This window comes from Scyliorhinus torazame, chromosome 18 (genome assembly GCF_047496885.1).
Source record: "Scyliorhinus torazame isolate Kashiwa2021f chromosome 18, sScyTor2.1, whole genome shotgun sequence".
Classification (NCBI taxonomy): Eukaryota; Metazoa; Chordata; class Chondrichthyes; order Carcharhiniformes; family Scyliorhinidae; genus Scyliorhinus; species Scyliorhinus torazame.
Genome location: NC_092724.1, coordinates 22,074,801 through 22,091,779, shown reverse-complemented (window position 1 = coordinate 22,091,779; position 16,979 = coordinate 22,074,801). Strand labels below are relative to the sequence as shown.

The 16,979-nt window shown below is 50.9% G+C and overlaps 1 protein-coding gene across 4 annotated transcripts in view; it reads right to left on the bottom strand.

Moving 5' to 3' along the window:
• Nucleotides 1–16,979, bottom strand: part of LOC140395029 (small conductance calcium-activated potassium channel protein 2-like) — a 246,192-nt gene that overhangs the window by 99,023 nt on the left and 130,190 nt on the right. For 3 of the 4 annotated variants that reach the window (XM_072482353.1, XM_072482354.1, XM_072482355.1), the window contains one exon: nucleotides 14,208–14,626. The exons of the other annotated variant lie outside the window; for it this stretch is intronic. In XM_072482353.1, the coding sequence (XP_072338454.1) occupies nucleotides 14,208–14,626 (419 nt within the window). The remainder of the gene's footprint in view (nucleotides 1–14,207; nucleotides 14,627–16,979) is intronic. 4 annotated transcript variants of the gene reach the window in all.

Here is a 16,979-nt window from a genome sequence, read left to right as displayed (position 1 = left end):
GTACTGGTGGGGACAGGTCTATCACTGTATAACACTGGGGTACAGTACTGGTGGGGACAGGTCTATCACTGTATAACACTGGAGTACAGTACTGGTGGGGACAGGTCTGTCACTGTATAACACTGGGGTACTGTACTGGTGGGGACAGGTCTATCACTGTATAACACTGGAGTACAGTACTGGTGGGGACAGGTCTGTCACTGCATAACACTGGGGTACAGTACTGGTGGGGACAGGTCTATCACTGTATAACACTGGGGTACAGTACTGGTGGGGACAAGTCTATCACTGTATAACACTGGAGTACAGTACTGGTGGGGACAGGTCTATCACTGTATAACACTGGGGTACAGTACTGGTGGGGACAAGTCTATCACTGTATAACACTGGGTACAGTGCTGGTGGGGACAAGTCTGTCACTGTATAACACTGGGGTACAGTACTGGTGGGGACAGGTCTATCACTGTATAACACTGGGGTACAGTACTGGTGGGGACAGGTCTATCACTGTATAACACTGGAGTACAGTACTGGTGGGGACAGGTCTGTCACTGTATAACACTGGGGTACAGTACTGGTGGGGACAGGTCTATCACTGTATAACACTGGAGTACAGTACTGGTGGGGATGGGTCTGTCATTGTATAACACTGGGGTACAGTACAGGTGGGGACGGGTCTCTCATTGTATAACACTGGGGTACAGTACTGGTGGGGACAGGTCTATCACTGTATAACACTGGGGTACAGTACTGGTGGGGACAGGTCTATCACTGTATAACACTGGGGTACAGTACTGGTGGGGACGGGTCTGTCACTGTATAACACTGGGGTACAGTACGGGTGGGGACGGGTCTGTCACTGTGTAACACTGGGTACAGTGGTGATCAATTAATGCAGGTGCCGCAGACAAAGAATCAACACTGAATCCGAATTGTTTGGGCTGCAGACAGCATCCTCAACCAGTGAGAAACGTGAGAGCATTGTTGTAAATAATCGCGACACACAGCCCTAATCGTGTATTTTTAATGGACGTGTTTGTCTCTGGCACCGTTCCTGTTTTTCCCTCAGAGAATTGCTATCATAATAAGGAACGCTGCTATTTTCCTGAGTAAAGGAACCCATTATTTTCTAGATAATTAGGTTCTGATTTGGTCTTCATGGCCCCTTTGATTATCTATCTTGGCATTTGGCTCCTTAAACTCGGTGTCTCACTGAACACAGAAAGCTAATGCAGTTTCTCTTGATTGACTGAACATCGTCAAGGAGAATTTGAACGAGGCTGTCACACGAAACGAATGCCCAAATTGGATTGCCTTCCATTATTTCCAACTTGACCACAGAGCTAGCACGGAGAATTCCAACTTTCTTCCGTGGGTATCAGTCAAGAGCAAGGAGCCTGGCCCTTTTATCCAGCTCCCTGAGTTGAAGTGTACTGAGGGATGAGAATGTTACCAGCTGAGCAAAGGCTGTCAATTTCAATCCCTTCTCCTTCACATTCTAAATAACCTGCTGTGATTTCTAATTTTGCTGTACATTGAAACTATTTTTTGTTTAATTACTCATCCATGGGATGAGGGTATTTTTGGCTAAGCCAGCAGTTTATTGTCCATCCCCAGTTAAAAATGGAAATATAGAAAATAGGAGCAGGAGGAGGTCATTTGGGCCTTCGAGCCCATTCCGTCAGTCGACATAACCATGCTGCCCCTAGAGTCTAGAAATCTATCGATTTCTTTCTTAAATGCATTCATTGACTCGGCCTCCACAACCTCCTGTGGTCATGAATTCTACACCCTCTGAGTGAAGACATTTCTCCTCATCTCAGTCCTCAATGGCCTACCCCATATCCTGAGACTGTCACCCCTTGTTCTCGATCCCCCCACCCCCTCAGCTAGCGGAAAACAACATCCCTGCGTCCAGTCTGTCCAGCCCTGTCAGAATTTTAAACGTTTGAACAAGAAGGTGGTGGTGAGCTGCCTTCTTGAACCGCTGCAGTCCTGGTGTGTAGGTACACCCCCAGTGCTGTTAGGGAGGGAGTTACAGGATTTTCACCCAGCGACAGTGAAGGAACGGCCGATATACTTCCAGGTCAGGGTGGTGAGTGGCCAGAGGGGAACTTGCAGGTGATGGTGTTCCCATGGTCCTGTTGCCCTCGGTGATAGAGGTCAAGGGTTTGGAAGATGCTGTCAAAGAAGTTTTGCAAACTCTCTAAAACAGAGAATGAGCAAGTTATTGAGAAGCTTTTGAGTTAATGTTTTAACACCAATGTACGGACTTCCTGGAATACCTCAGTGCTATGTTGACAATGGGGGAAGGGCAGCTCCATTTTAGCTCCAGGGGTAAGTCGGTGGACATTTTACTGTCTCGCACTATTTTAAAAAAATTCTCCTGTGTCTTCTTGTTCTCTTCCCCTTGTGATAGTCACCACATATGTATTACGGTATGGCTCGTATAATAGAGGTACATGGGTAAATCCCTGCCTGCTGGCTCCGCCCAGTAGGCGGTGTATAAAGGTGTGTGCTCGCCGGTGCTGCAGCCATTCTGGTTCCAGCTGCAGGAGGCACAACATCTTTGCTCAATAAAGCCTCGATTATTCCATTACTTTCGTCTTTGTGGTAATTGATAGTGCATCAATTTATTGAGCAAAGATTTTTCTAAAACGATGGATCTCTGCATCAAGCCTGATTGCCTGCAGCTGAGCCCTCAAGCAGCCAATACTACGTCCGGGAACTAGGTAGCTCGGTAACCCGTTAGAAGTGGCCTCTCGTAACGTCCAGTCGTACGCCCCCGACCACGCGGCACCCTCGTGGGTATCGTGGGCCCCACCAGCTGCCGACTCCAGCTCACCGCAAGCCTGCGCCGCGCGGCAGCCAGCCAACCCTGGGTGGCCCAAGTGCTATTTTTGCGGGCAGAACAAACACCCCAGGCAGTGCTGCTTGGCACGGAGCGCGCCCTGCAACGGATGTGGGAAGAAAGGACACTTTGTTTCTGTTTGCCAGGCCCGGTCGGTTGCCGCTGTTTACAGGCCTGGCGTTCCTGCACCCGCCACGTGCGACCCAGGGGCGCCGCCATCTTCCTTATCGGCAGACACGTGCAGCCCGTGGGCGCCGCCATCTTCTTCGCCGCAAACCACGTGCGGCCCATGGGCGCCGCCATCTTTGATGCCCCCCACCATGTGCGCCCCGTGGGCGCTGCCACCTTCGGCGCCATTTTGGACGACGTCTCCGGACCCCTGGTCGCCTGGCCTTTCATCGCCTGCCGGTACCTCCACCACCGCTGACCAGCCCAGGGCCTCCCAGCATCTGCCGCAGCTCGCCTCGATCACTCTGGACCAGTCCCGGCCCTGCAACCTCGCGACTGCAACAACGACGGTGAAGATCGATGGGCACGAGACGACCTGCCTTTTTGACTCTGGGAGCACGGAGAGCTTCATCCACACCACTACGGTAAGGCACAGCTCCCTCCCGGTACACCCAGTCACCCAGAAAATCTCCCTGGCCTCCGGATCCCATTCCGTGGAAATCCGGGGGTACTTCATCGCGACCCTCACCGTCCAAGGCGTAGAGTTTAGTAACTTCCGGCTCTACGGTCATTAAGGCCAGCAACAGCCCCTGGAGAGCTCAAGTGGTAGTAGTAAAGACTGGGGAGAAGCACAGGATGGTCATTGACTACAGTCAGACCATTAATCGGCACTCGCAGCTCGACGCGTAACTCCTCCCACGCATATCTGACATGGTCAATCAGATTGCGCAGTATGTGGGGGAAAGGCAATTATGATGCGATGAGTCAAGACTTAGGATGCATCGGATGGAGAGGAAAACTGCAGGGGGTGGGCACAATGGAAATGTGGCGCTTGTTCAAAGAACAGCTACTGCGTGTCCTTGATAAGTATGTACCTGTCAGGCAGGGAGGAAGTGGTCGAGCAAGGGAACCGTGGTTCACTAAAGCAGTCGAAACACTTGTCAAGAGGAAGAAGGAGGCTTATGTAAAGATGAGACATGAAGGTTCAGTTAGGGCGCTCGAGAGTTGCAAGTTAGCTAGGAAGGACCTAAAGAGAGAGCTAAGAAGAGCCAGGAGGGGACATGGGAAGTCTTTGGCAGGTAGGATCAAGGATAACCCTAAAGCTTTCTATAGATATGTCAGGAATAAACAAATGACTAGGGTAAGAGTAGGGCCAGTCAAGGACAGAAGTGGGAAATTGTGCTTGGAGTCCGAGGAAATAGGAGAGGTGCTAAATGAATATTTTTCGTCAGTATTCACACAGGAAAAAGACAATGTTGTCGAGGAGAATACTGAGATTCAGGCTACTAGACTAAAAGGGCTTGAGATTCATAAGGAGGAGGTGTTAGCAGTTCTGGAAAGTGTGAAAATAGATAAGTCCCCTGGGCTGGATGGGATTTATCCTAGGATTCTCTGGGAAGCTAGGGAGGAGATTGCTGAGCCTTTGGCTTTGATCTTTAATTCATCTTTGTCTACAGGAATAGTGCCAGAAGACTGGAGGATAGCAAATGTGGTCCCCTTGTTCAAGAAGGGGAGTAGAGACAACCCCGATAACTATAGACCAGTGAGCCTTACTTCTGTTGTGGGCAAAATCTTGGAAAGGTTTATAAGAGATAGGATGTATAATCATCTGGAAAGGAATAATTTGATTAGAGATAGTCAACACGGTTTTGTGAAGGGTAGGTCGTGAATCACAAACCTTATAGAGTTCTTTGAGAAGGTGACCAAACAGGTGGATGAGGGTAAAGCAGTTGATGTGGTGTATATGGATTTCAGTAAAACATTTGATAAGGTTCCCCACGGTAGGCTACTGCAGAAAATACGGAGGCATGGGATTCAGGGTGATTTAGCAGTTTGGATCAGAAATTGGCTAGCTGGAAGAAGACAAAGGGTGGTGGTTGATGGGAAATGTTCAGACTGGAGTCCAGTTACTAGTGGTGTACCACAAGGATCTGTTTTGGGGCCACTGCTGTTTGTCATTTTTATAGTTACAGGGGGACATGGATAAGCTGCAGCGCTGGGCTGAGAGGTGGCAAATGGAGTTTAATGCAGAAAAGTGTGAGGTGATTCATTTTGGAAGGAATAACAGGAAGACAGAATACTGGGCTAATGGTAAGATTCTTGGCAGTGTGGATGAGCAGAGAGATCTCAGTGTCCATGTACATAGATCCCTGAAAGTTGCCACCCAGGTTGAGAGGGTTGTTAAGAGGCGTACGGTGTGTTAGCTTTTATTGGTAGAGGGATTGAGTTTCGGAGCCATGATGTCATGTTGCAGCTGTACAAAACTCTGGTGCGGCCGCATTTGGAGTATTGCATGCAATTCTGGTTGCCGCATTATAGGAAGGATGTGAAGCATTGGAAAGGGTGCAGAGGAGATTTACCAGAATGTTGCCTGGTATGGAGGGAAGATCTTATGAGGAAAGGCTGAGGGACTTGAGGCTGTTTTCGTTAGAGAAAAGACAGTTAAGAGGTAACTTAATTGAGGCATACAAGATGACCAGAGGATTGGATAGGGTGGACAGTGAGAGCCTTCTTTCTCGGATGGTGATGTCTAGCATGAGGGGACATAGCTTTAAGTTGAGGGGCGATAGATATAAGACAGATGTCAGATGGAGGTTCTTTACTCAGAGAGTAGTAAGGGCGTGGAATGCCCTGCCTGCAACAGTAGTGGACTCGCCAACACGAAGGGCATTCAAATGGTCATTGGATACACATATGGACGATAAGGGAATAGTGTAGATGGGCTTTAGAGTGGTTTCACAGGTCGGCGCAACATCGAGGGCCGAAGGGCCTGTACTGCGCTGTAATGTTCTATGTTCTATGTATTTGGTCTTTTGTACAGTGGACCTGAAGTCCGCCTACCACCAGCTCCCCATCCGCCCGGAGGACCGCCAATACACTGCGTGCGAAGCAGATGGCCCCTCTATCATTTCCTTAGGGTTCCCTTCGGCGTCTCAAATGGGGTCTCGGTCTTTCAGCGAGAGATGGACCGAATGATTGACCGGTACGGACTGCGGGCCACCTTCCCGTACCTAGATAATGTCACCATCTGCAGCCACGATCAGCAGGACCACGACGCAATCCTCCAAAAATTCCCCCAGACCGCCAAACTCCTTAATCTCACGTACAATAAGGAGAAATACGTGTTCCGCACCAACCACTTAGCCATCCTTGGCTATGTCGTGGAAAATGGAGTTCTAGGGCCCCACCCCGACCGCATGCACCCCCTCATGGAACTCCCACTCCCCCACAGCCCCAAGGCCCTGAAACGATGCCTGGGGTTTTTCTCCTCCTATGCCCAGTGGGTCCCTAATTATGCAGACAAGGCCCACCCACTCATTCAGTCCACAGTTTTCCCCCTCACGGCTGAGGCCCACCAGGCCTTCAACCGCATCAAGGCAGACATCGCCAAGGCCACGATGCACGCGGTCGACGAGTCCCTCCCCTTTCAGGTCGAGAGCGATGAATCGGACGTAGCTCTGGCCGCCATCCTCAACCAGGCGGGCAGGCCCGTGGCCTTCTTCTCCCGCACCCTCCATGCCTCCGAAATTCGGCACTCCTCTGTCGAAAAGGAAACCCAAGCCATTGTGGAAGCTGTGAGATATTGGAGGCATTACCTGGCCAGCAGGAGATTCACTCTCCTCACTGACCAACGGTCGGTTGCCTTCATGTTCAATAACACACAGGGGGGCAAGATCAAAAACGACAAGATCTTGAGATGGGGGATCGAACTCTCCATCTACAATTACGAGATTTTGTATAGCCCGGGGAAGCTCAACGAACCCCCTGACGCCCTATCCCGCGGTACATGTGCCAGCGCACAAGTGGACTGACTCCAGGCTCTCCACTATGACCGCTGCCACCCGGGGGTCACCCGGTTCTTCCATTTCATCAAGGCCTGCAACCTGCCCTACTCCATTGAGGAGGTCAGGACTGTCACCAGAGACTGCCAGGTCTGCGCAGAGTGCAAGCCGCACTTCTACCGGCCAGATTGAGCGCACTGGTGAATGCCACCCGCCCTTTCGAACGCCTCAGCGTGGACTTCAAAGGGCCCCTCCCCTCCACTGACCGCAACACGTACTTTCGGAACGTGATTGACGAGTACTCCCGGTTCCCTTTTGCCGTCCCATGCCGCGATATGACTTCTGCCACGGTCATTAAAGCCCTCCACAGTAGCTTCACTCTGTTCGGTTTCCCCATCTACATCCACAGTGATCGGGGATCCTCTTTTATGAGTGATGAGCAGCGTCAGTTCCTGCTCAGCAAGGGCATCGCCTCGAGCAGGACGACCAGCTACAACTGGTAGCTGGTGAAGAGGGAGAACGGGACGGTCTGGAAGGCCGTCCTGCTGGCCCTGCAGTCTAAAGATCTCTCGGTCTCCCGCTGGCAGCAGGTCCTCCCCAACGCGCTCCACTCCATCCGATCGCTCCTCTGCACCACGACTAAGGAGACCCCGCACAAACGTGGGTTTGCCTTCCCCAGGAAGTCAACCTCCGGGGTTTTGCTCCCAACATGGCTGACAGTTCCTGGACCCGTCCCCCTTCGCAAGCAAGTGCGGACCCATAAGTCAGACCCCTTGGTCGAAAGAGTCCACCTCCTACACGCGAACCTGCAGTACGCCTGCGTGGCACACCCCGACGGGCGCCAGGACACAGTCTCCCTCTGGGACCTGGCACCCGCTGGATCCCCACCCACGGCCCCCGACCTGACACCGCCCCCAACCCCCCCCCCCCCGGCTGCCTCATTCACCCCTGCGCCACTCACCCACCCTCCAGCGAACCTCACCGCTGCCCCCGCCCCAGTAGGATCCGCCCTCCCACTGGTTCCACTCAGGGGTGACGAAGACGAGGACAACACGCTCCCGGAGTTACAGATGACCAAGTCGGCGCCCACATCACCACCAGGACTGAGGCGGTCGCAGAGCAGGGTCAAGGTTCCCGACAGACTGAACTTGTAATGTTTATCACCGCCCCCCCGGACTCTTTTTTAAACAGGGGGTGAATGTGGTAGTCACCACTAGCAGTATTATATGTATTACGGTAAGGCTCATATAATAGAGGTACATGGGTAAATCCCTGCCTGCTGGCTCCGCCCAGTAGGTGGTGTATAAAGGTGTGTGCTCGCCGGTGCTGCAGCCATTCTGGTTCCAGCTACAGGAGGCACCACATCTTTGCTCAATAAAGCCTCGATTATTCCACTACTCTCGACTTTGTGGTAATTGATAGTGCATCACCCCTGCTCTTTCTAACCTTGCTGATATCCACAGTCAGCCCCAGGATTCACCATGAGGGGTAAAGGGAAGCCTGTATACCATTGAAGACACAGAACAGGATTTATCTGGGCATCATAGAAACACAGAAACTAGGAACATGAGTCGGCCATTCTGCCCTTTGAGTCTGCTCTGCCATTCAATAGTCCCACAGTCCAAAGATGTGCGGGTTAGGTGGATTGGCCATGCAAAATTGCCCTTAGTGTCCAAAATTGCCCATAGTGTTGGGTGGGGTTGCTGGGTTATTGGGATAGGGTGGAGGTGTGGACCTTGGGTAGGCTGCTCCTTTCCAAGAGCCGGTGCAGACTCGATGGGCCGAATGGCTTCCTTCTGCACTGTAAACTCTATGAAATCTATGATAAGCGCTGATCCTCTGTCTCAATACCATATCCCCGCTTTCTCCCCATACCCCTTGATGTCATCTATGTCTTTGCTGAATCCATTCAGTGACTTAGCATCCACAGCCTTCCGTGGTAGAGAATTCCACTGGTTCACTACCCTTTGGCATTTTCCAGATCGCAACAATCCACAGTGTCAAACCTTCTTTCCTCAATGCCGCATCAATCACCTTAACTCAGTTATTATCGATGCTAACCTGCTGTGTATTTCAGATTTCATTATACATTCATCTTTCTCAACATATATTCATTCATCCATGAGCGGGGGCTGCTGCAAGGCCAACATTAATTATCCGTTGTTACTGCGACACAATTTAGCCTTATTTCCCATTGAAGTATTTGAACATTTCTATTAAATTTCCCCTTCACCGTCACTCCGGTCTACTCCAGTTGCTCCATGTGAATGAAGTCCACCATCCCTGGAACTAATCGAGCAAATCTCCTTTCCAAGGCCTTGGGTTGTGTTTAAAATTGAACACAGCCGTTCCAGCTGTAGTCTGGTCAGTGATTTCTAAAGGTTTTATAAAGAGACCCACCACCTACTTAGTCCCACAGAACTGCTGACCACGCAACTCCCTTCCTTTTCCCCCATGTTAGTTGACATTGTGAACAGTTTCCTCTCCTTGCATACTGCACACCTCCTTCAAATCTTCCATCATCAGCCTTCTCCTCAAAAACAAACACACTTTGTCCCTCGGTCCTTGGAAACAACTGCAATCTCACTTTTCTCTCCAACATACTTGACAATGTGTCACCTCCCAAATTCCATCTTTCCTGCTGCAGCTCTCCAATCAGGCGCAGGATTCTCCGACCCCACGCCGGGTCGGAGAATCTGCCGGGGGCTGGCGTGAATCCCGCCCCGCCGTGTCCCGAAGTCTCCGCCACCAGAGATTCGGCGGGGGTGGGAATTGCGCCGCACCGGTCGACGGGGGCAGAATCGCGCGGGCGCCAGTCGGCGGGCCCACCACCGCCGATTCTCCGGCCCGCGATGGGCCGAAGTCCCGCTGCTGGAGTGCCTGTCCCGCCAGCGTGGATTAAACCACCTTTTGAGCGGCGGGACAAGGCGGCGCGCATGCGTCACCCGGCGAAGGCCTTGCGGTCCCGGCTGGCGTGGCGCCAAAGGCCTTTCCCGCCAGCCGGCGGAGCGCAAACCACTCCGGCGCGGGCCTAGCCCCTCAAGGTGAGGGCTTGGCCCCTAAAGGTGCGGAGACCTCTGCACGTTTGGGGCGGCCTGCCGCCGGAGTGGTTCCCGCCACTCCATCCCGCCGGGATCCCCCGCCCCGCTGGGTAGGGGAGAATCCCGCCCCAGGTTTCCACTTATACGGGGCGGCAGGGTGCTGTAGTGATTAGCACTGCTGCCTCAAGACACGGAAGACCCGGGTTCGATCCCGGTCCTGGGCTGTCTTTATGCGGAGTTTGCACATTCTCCCCGTGTCTGCGTGGGTCTCACCCCCACAACCCAAAGATGTGCAGGGTGGTTGGATAGGCCACATTAATTTTTTTCTTTTTTAATAATCTTTATTGTCACAAGTAGGCTTACATTAATGCTGCAATGAAGTTACTGTGAAAATCCCCTAGTCGCCACACTGCGGCGCCTGTTTGGGTGCACAGAGGGAGAATTCAGAATAACCAAATTACCTAACAGCACGTCTTTCGGGACTTGTGGGAGGAAACCGGAGCATCCGGAGGAAACCCACACAGACACAGGGAGAACATGCAGATTCCGCACAGACAGTGACCCAAGCTGGGAATCGAACCTGGGACCCTGGCGCTGTGACGCAACTGTGCTACCCACTGTGCTACCGTGCTGCCCTAAATTGCCCCTTAATTTGGAACAGAAAGAATTGGGCACTTTAAATTTGTAAAAGGTTTCCACTTACACCCCCAGCAACCACCCTTACCAGTCACAAATAACATTGGAGGCCCCCAAAGTGATCCACGACCAGATGGCACTGCCAGCTGGCATGGGCACTGCTAGGGTGCTAGTTGGCACTGCCAAGGTGGCAATCTGGCATTTTCTGGGTTCGTGCGATCAGGCCGGGTTGCCCTGCGTGGGTGTTGGGGGAGGGGTGTTGGGGGGGGGGGGAAGGGGTGCGGGGAAGGAGTGCGGGGAGGGGCGCTCTCTCCCACAGTGCGTTTGGGCTGGAGGGAGGGTCAGGGCTTACTTCAGTGGCTTCGGAGATCGGGCCTCCGAGATCGGAACGCCATTTAAAAATGGCGCCCCGATCTCTCGCTACACTGGGGAGGTCCGGCGAGCTGAGCTCACCAGTGTACAGAACAGAGGCTTTGTGCAGTCTCAGCCACGCGTTCCCCACTAAAGGCCCCCTTCACAACATAGTTACTGTTAGACTAGCTTCTAATTCCAGACTTTTTATTAATTGCCTGGTGGGATTTGAACCCATGTCCTCTGAATTACTAGTCGAATGGCATTATCACAATGCCACTGCCTCCTGTTTTCGAGACTGCTCATCGGAGCAGACATTTCCTCTGACTAAACATGTGGAAGACTGAAAACATTGTTTTCCATCTCCCACCGTAACCCTCACTCCCTAATCCACCGGTTTCTTCTCGTTCCTTGGCATCTGTCTGTGGACAGATCCCCTGTCAGTGGGTTTCCCGACGGCATAGGGTGGGGGTTTCAATGGGAAATCCCATTGACAAGTGGCGGGAAGACAGAATCCTACCGCCAGCGGACGGCGCGCGGCCGTGGAACGCGTGGCTGGGGGAACGGAGAATCCCGCCCTCTGTTTCTCTCTCCGCCACTGTTTTCTGTCCGTATGTCAGATTTTCACAATCTGCAGTATTCTGCTTTTGTTTCATCGCTGGCAGTTGTTCTTTTTAAAATAAATTTAGAGTACCCAATTAATTTTTTCCAATTAAGGGGCAATTTAGCGCGGCCAATCCACCTGCCCTGCACATCTTTGGGTTGTGGGGGCGAAACCCACGCAGACACGCTTGGCTCACCCGGCCTGCCGCCGGGGAGCCCGTAGCAGGGGCTGACGCAGTGGGAATAGAAAATCCCAAAGGTGGGGAGAACTGGAAAATCCCGCTGTGTCTTTTTGAATAAAGCCAGGAATCTCTTTTTATTTAAAAATCCCAGCTTTCTCCACTTGTCCGACTGCCTCAGAAGATTTCCGCACATAAACCTCAGTCTCTCTTCCCACAGCCCATTTAAAGTTGCACCCTTCAGTTTATATTACCTCTCCCCATTCATCCCATGAACACAAATCACTTAACATGTCACACTATTAAATCTCATCGGCCATATATCGGCCCAGTCTTATGTCTTCCTGAAGTCTGTTACTATCCTCTTTACCATTTATTACATTTCCGAGTTTTGTGTCATGCAAATTTTGAGATTCTGCACCATAAATTCCAGGTCAGTTTTTGTATTTCAGAAGAGCAGTGGTCCCATCACCAGCCACTGGGGTGCAGCACTGTATATTCCCCGACAGTCTGCAAAACAACCATTTGCCAGGATTTTCTGCTTTCTGTTCCTTAGCAGCCATCGTCCCCTCAAGCTCGAGTTCCCCAAATTTGTCAACAAGTCCATTATGTGCTACATTGTCAAATGCCTTTTGAAGTCCCAATAAACACCGGAAACACTGCCCTTGTCCACCCACTCTGCCCTTCAGAGAACACACCCACACAGACACACGCCACCCATACTCATACCCACTCGCTCACACACACACATCCTTGCACCCACAAACATATCCGCAGACACTTGTGCACCCCCATACCCATACCCACACACACTTGCTCATTCACACACCCATCTCTACACACCCACACACACCACCCACACACATAAACACACAGGCACAAAAACACATACACACCCACACCAAAAACACAAACACATGCTGTACCTGTCCTGGGAGTGTTTGATGGGACAGTGTAGAGGGAGCTTTACTCTGTATCTAACCCCATGCTGCAGCTGTCCTGGGAATGTTTGATGGGGACAATGTAGAGGGAACTTTACTCTGTATCTAACCCCGTGCTGTACCTGTCCTGGGAGTGTTTGATGGGGACAGTGTAGAGGGAGCTTTGCTCTGTATCTAACCCCGTGCTGTTCCTGTCCTGGGAGTGTTTGATGGGGACAGTGTAGAGGGAGCTTTGCTCTGTATCTAACCCCGTGCTGTACCTGCCCTGGGAATGTTTGATGGGACAGTGTAGAGGGAGCTTTACTCTGTATCTAACCCCATGCTGCAGCTGTCCTGGGAATGTTTGATGGGGACAATGTAGAGGGAACTTTACTCTGTATCTAACCCCGTGCTGTACCTGTCCTGGGAGTGTTTGATGGGGACAGTGTAGAGGGAGCTTTGCTCTGTATCTAACCCCGTGCTGTTCCTGTCCTGGGAGTGTTTGATGGGGACAGTGTAGAGGGAGCTTTGCTCTGTATCTAACCCCGTGCTGTACCTGTCCTGGGAGTATTTGATGAGACAGTGTAGAGGGAGCTTTACTCTGTATCTAACCCCGTGCTGTACCTGTCCTGGGAGTGTTTGATTGGGACTGTGTAGAGGGAGCTTTACCCTGTATCTATCCCCGTGCTGTACCTGTCCTGGGAGTGTTTGATGGGAACAGTGTAGAGGAAGCTTTACTCTGGATCTAACCCCGTGCTGTACCTGCCCTGGGAGTGTTTGATGGGGGACAGTGTAGAGGGAGCTTTACTCTGTATCTAACCCCGTGCTGTACCTGTCCTGGGGGTGTTTGATCTGGACAGTGTAGAGGAAGCTTTACTCTGTATCTAACCCCGTGCTGTACCTGTCCTGGGAGTGTTTGATGGTGAACAGTGTAGAGGGAGCTTTACCCTGTATCTATCCCCGTGCTGTACCTGTCCTGGGAGTGTTTGATGGGAACAGTGTAGAGGAAGCTTTACTCTGTATCTATCCCCGTGCTGTACCTGTCCTGGGAGTGTTTGATGGGGGACAGTGTAGAGGGAGCTTTACCCTCTATCTATCCCCGTGCTGTACCTGTCCTGGGAGTGTTTGATGGGAACAGTGTAGAGGAAGCTTTACTCTGGATCTAACCCCGTGCTGTACCTGTCCTGGGAGTGTTTGATGGGAACAGTGTAGAGGAAGCTTTACTCTGTATCTAACCCTGAGCTGCACCTGTCCTGGGAGTTGAATGAGGGCAGTTGCTATCTGTGATGCTCTCACAAGTTGTCAAAAATGGTAAATCCTCCCGTTTCGGATACTAACATCATGTTGATAAACATAAGATTTCAATAAATAAGGACCTGTGTGTGAGTTCTCTGAACAGGACACTGCCTGTGGCCTGTAACACTGAGATTGAGGAGCTGCTGACCTCTCCGTGTGGTCTCTTTGCTTGCAGGTCCTCCCAGAGAGCTCAGAATTGTGAAAATACCCTGGCAAGGAAATGAAAAGGGTTTATCCTGAACTCTATCTCATGATTGTGTTTGTGTCATAGTCGGCCACAGAGCCCTGATTCTAGGTCCATGTCTGGACTATCTCCAGGCTGCAATACTGGAGGATGGGGTAATGGTCAGCAGGACTGAAGCAGCGAGGGTTTGCCTTACCTTTCGCACACGCGGACAGTCCAGGCAGCTATAATCCATGAAGAGATACTAAAGACCAAGAGCACGGTCCCTGGACAAATTGTCATGAGAGTCTTCATTACAAAGCGAGTATTGAAGTTTATCTTGTTTAGAGCTCCAATGCTTCGAGACGAGGCGTCCGTAAATAGTTTACTGTGGAGCAACATCACCCTGGCAATCAGATAGAGTCTTAGGAACATAGGGATGGAGAGGATAATGTCCACGTCTGCGTTGGCCATTGACGTCGCATAGGTGAAGGCGAGACGTGCAGTCCATGTGAAGATGTACTGCCCAGGGATCGGGTGAATTGCACACACCAGCAGCTCCAGGCAGATGAAAAATATCCTTTCGTACGTCATGGCTATCCTCCAGTCATCGGCTCCATTGTCAACCATGAAGAGCTGGAAGGCAACAAACAGATGGCAGGATTAGGCTCAAGGGCGCCATCAGAAGCCATTCAGCCCCTAGAGAGGGTGGTCCACTTTTCAACTGGATTGTGGTTGATCTGTATCTTACCTGCCTTGGTTCCAACCCCCTCCTCCCCCCCCCCCCCAATACCCAACGAAGATATCTCAGTCTCTGTTCTGACATTTTTCATTGACTCCTCTTCTCTCAACCTCAAAAGGCTTTCTGGCATGGGGAGTGGGGGTGGGGTGGGGGGGAGAGAGTGAGTCTGTGATAGGTTGGCAGAAGAGGGATAAAATGTTGAAAAGTTATCAGCGAATGTTTCCCTTTTCTCTATGCAAGCTCGAACGTTGCTAAATCTCTAAACTCGTCCCGTTCTGATGGGAGGTTATTGACTCTCTTTCTCGTTCCACAAAAGTCACCTGACCTGCCGAGTGTTTCAAATTTAGTGCAAGCTCAGTATTTCACTTTTAGCTTATCTTCTTCGGGTGTTGATCCGACAGGATTAAAAGTAAAAGCTGCCTGGTTACCACCCGAGAGAAATTGGGACCAATCATCTCCGAGAATCGAAGAGAATAGAGGCCTTGTCTCAAATCCAGCACATGGAAGTGGCTTGTCAATTGGGTGAGGGCAAATAAATCAATCCCCTTTCACTCCTATTGTGAGAAATCCCTGATCCGAGCTGGAAACTGAAAAGCATTGTTCTCCATTGCAAGCAATGTTCTTAATTATTCATTCTGGTGAGCAGCCTGGTCACTGAATGCAAAAGAGTCCGACTCCAACACTCCCTGGTACAGATCATAGTGCTGATCGTTTGATGGTTGCTTCGGGAATCTCCTAGACGGTCACATTTCCCCGTCACCCCCACTCCTCGCTTCTTCCCTCTCACCCCTGTGTATAATGCAGCTTCCATCCCAGTGCCAGAGGCTGTCCCTGTAGATAATGTGCTGTCGATCCAGAGAGATTTCACGACAGCACCACACACAGTTTCACACAGAAGGATCAGCTGTGAGGATCGTCTTTCACCATTGTCAATCAATGATCAAAATCTAACTTTCAGTGACAAGGCGCCGGGGACCCACAAAGCTCGTCTTCATGAAAGGGACACTGACGAGATAATGCATTAGGAATGGGTTGCCAAGCCTCCAGGATTCACCTGGGGTCTCCAGCAATTAAAAGTTCACCTCCAGGACATCACAGCAGCTTTCTCCAGGGAGACTGAACACTGAAATTCAGAATAGCTAATAAAAGAGTTGCCAGATAGTTCCACCAGAAATTATTTCAATAAGAATGTTTTTCAATTAACACAACTGTTTATAGACATAAACCATTAGAAGCTTAATGCTTCACTGGATAGCTTAACATATTTCACATGTTATTTTGAAGATGTCTTGTTTCAAGTCCCTTTGGAACTGAGTGATGGGGAATGAACACTGTTGACTTAAGAAGCGTATTTATGGATCGGGAATGGAATTTGTTAGGGGTGACCGTGAGGTCACCAGTATTTCTAGGGCTCAAGACCCCAAGAGTTCTTGAAGTGGTTCTGTTGCTAAATTCAAGCTTAACGGCAAACAACAACAGCAGCAATTTCTGCCAAGCCTTTGGCACTAAGTTTCAGCACTCTCTTGGCTAACCTCCCACCTTGCACCCCTGATAAACCAGAGCTGACCTAAATCTCTGTTACCGCTATCATAACCCACAACAAGTCCTGTTCACCCATTGCCTCCCGTGGCAACTTCACAATTGTAAAATTTTCATCCTTTATTTTCCAGACCCTCCGTGGCTTCCTCCCTTCCCATCTTCGTAGAATCCTTCAGTCGCATAACCCTCGAAGATCTAACCACCAATTCTGGATTTCTGCGCGTGCCCAAGTTTCAGCGCTCCACCATTGTCGGCTGTGCCTTCCGCTGCCTGGGGAACTCAGCTCTGGAATTCCCCGCCCTAAACCTCTCCTCCTTTAAGAAGATCTTTCAAGTCTACCTCTGGCCAGGTTTTTGGTCACCTGTCCTAATATCTCCTTATGTGGCTCAGTCCCAAAGAACCGAGGGATGTTTTGTACTATGTTTAAGGTGCTGGATGAATGCAAGTTCTTACTCTGATCTGTTGCTGATGCATGATGAACAGGACGTGACAACATGAAGGACTCCACCTTTCAGCTTATTGGAGGGGCTGAGCTCCATGAAAATAGTAACAATCAATGGGCTGAGCACTTCTCCTGTTTTAGAATCGTAGAATTCCTGCAATGCAGCAGGACGCCATTCAGCCCATCAAGTCTGCAGCGGCCCTATGAAAGAGCACCCTACCTAAGCCCACTCCGTCACCCTATCCCCGTAGCCCCACTAACCTGTA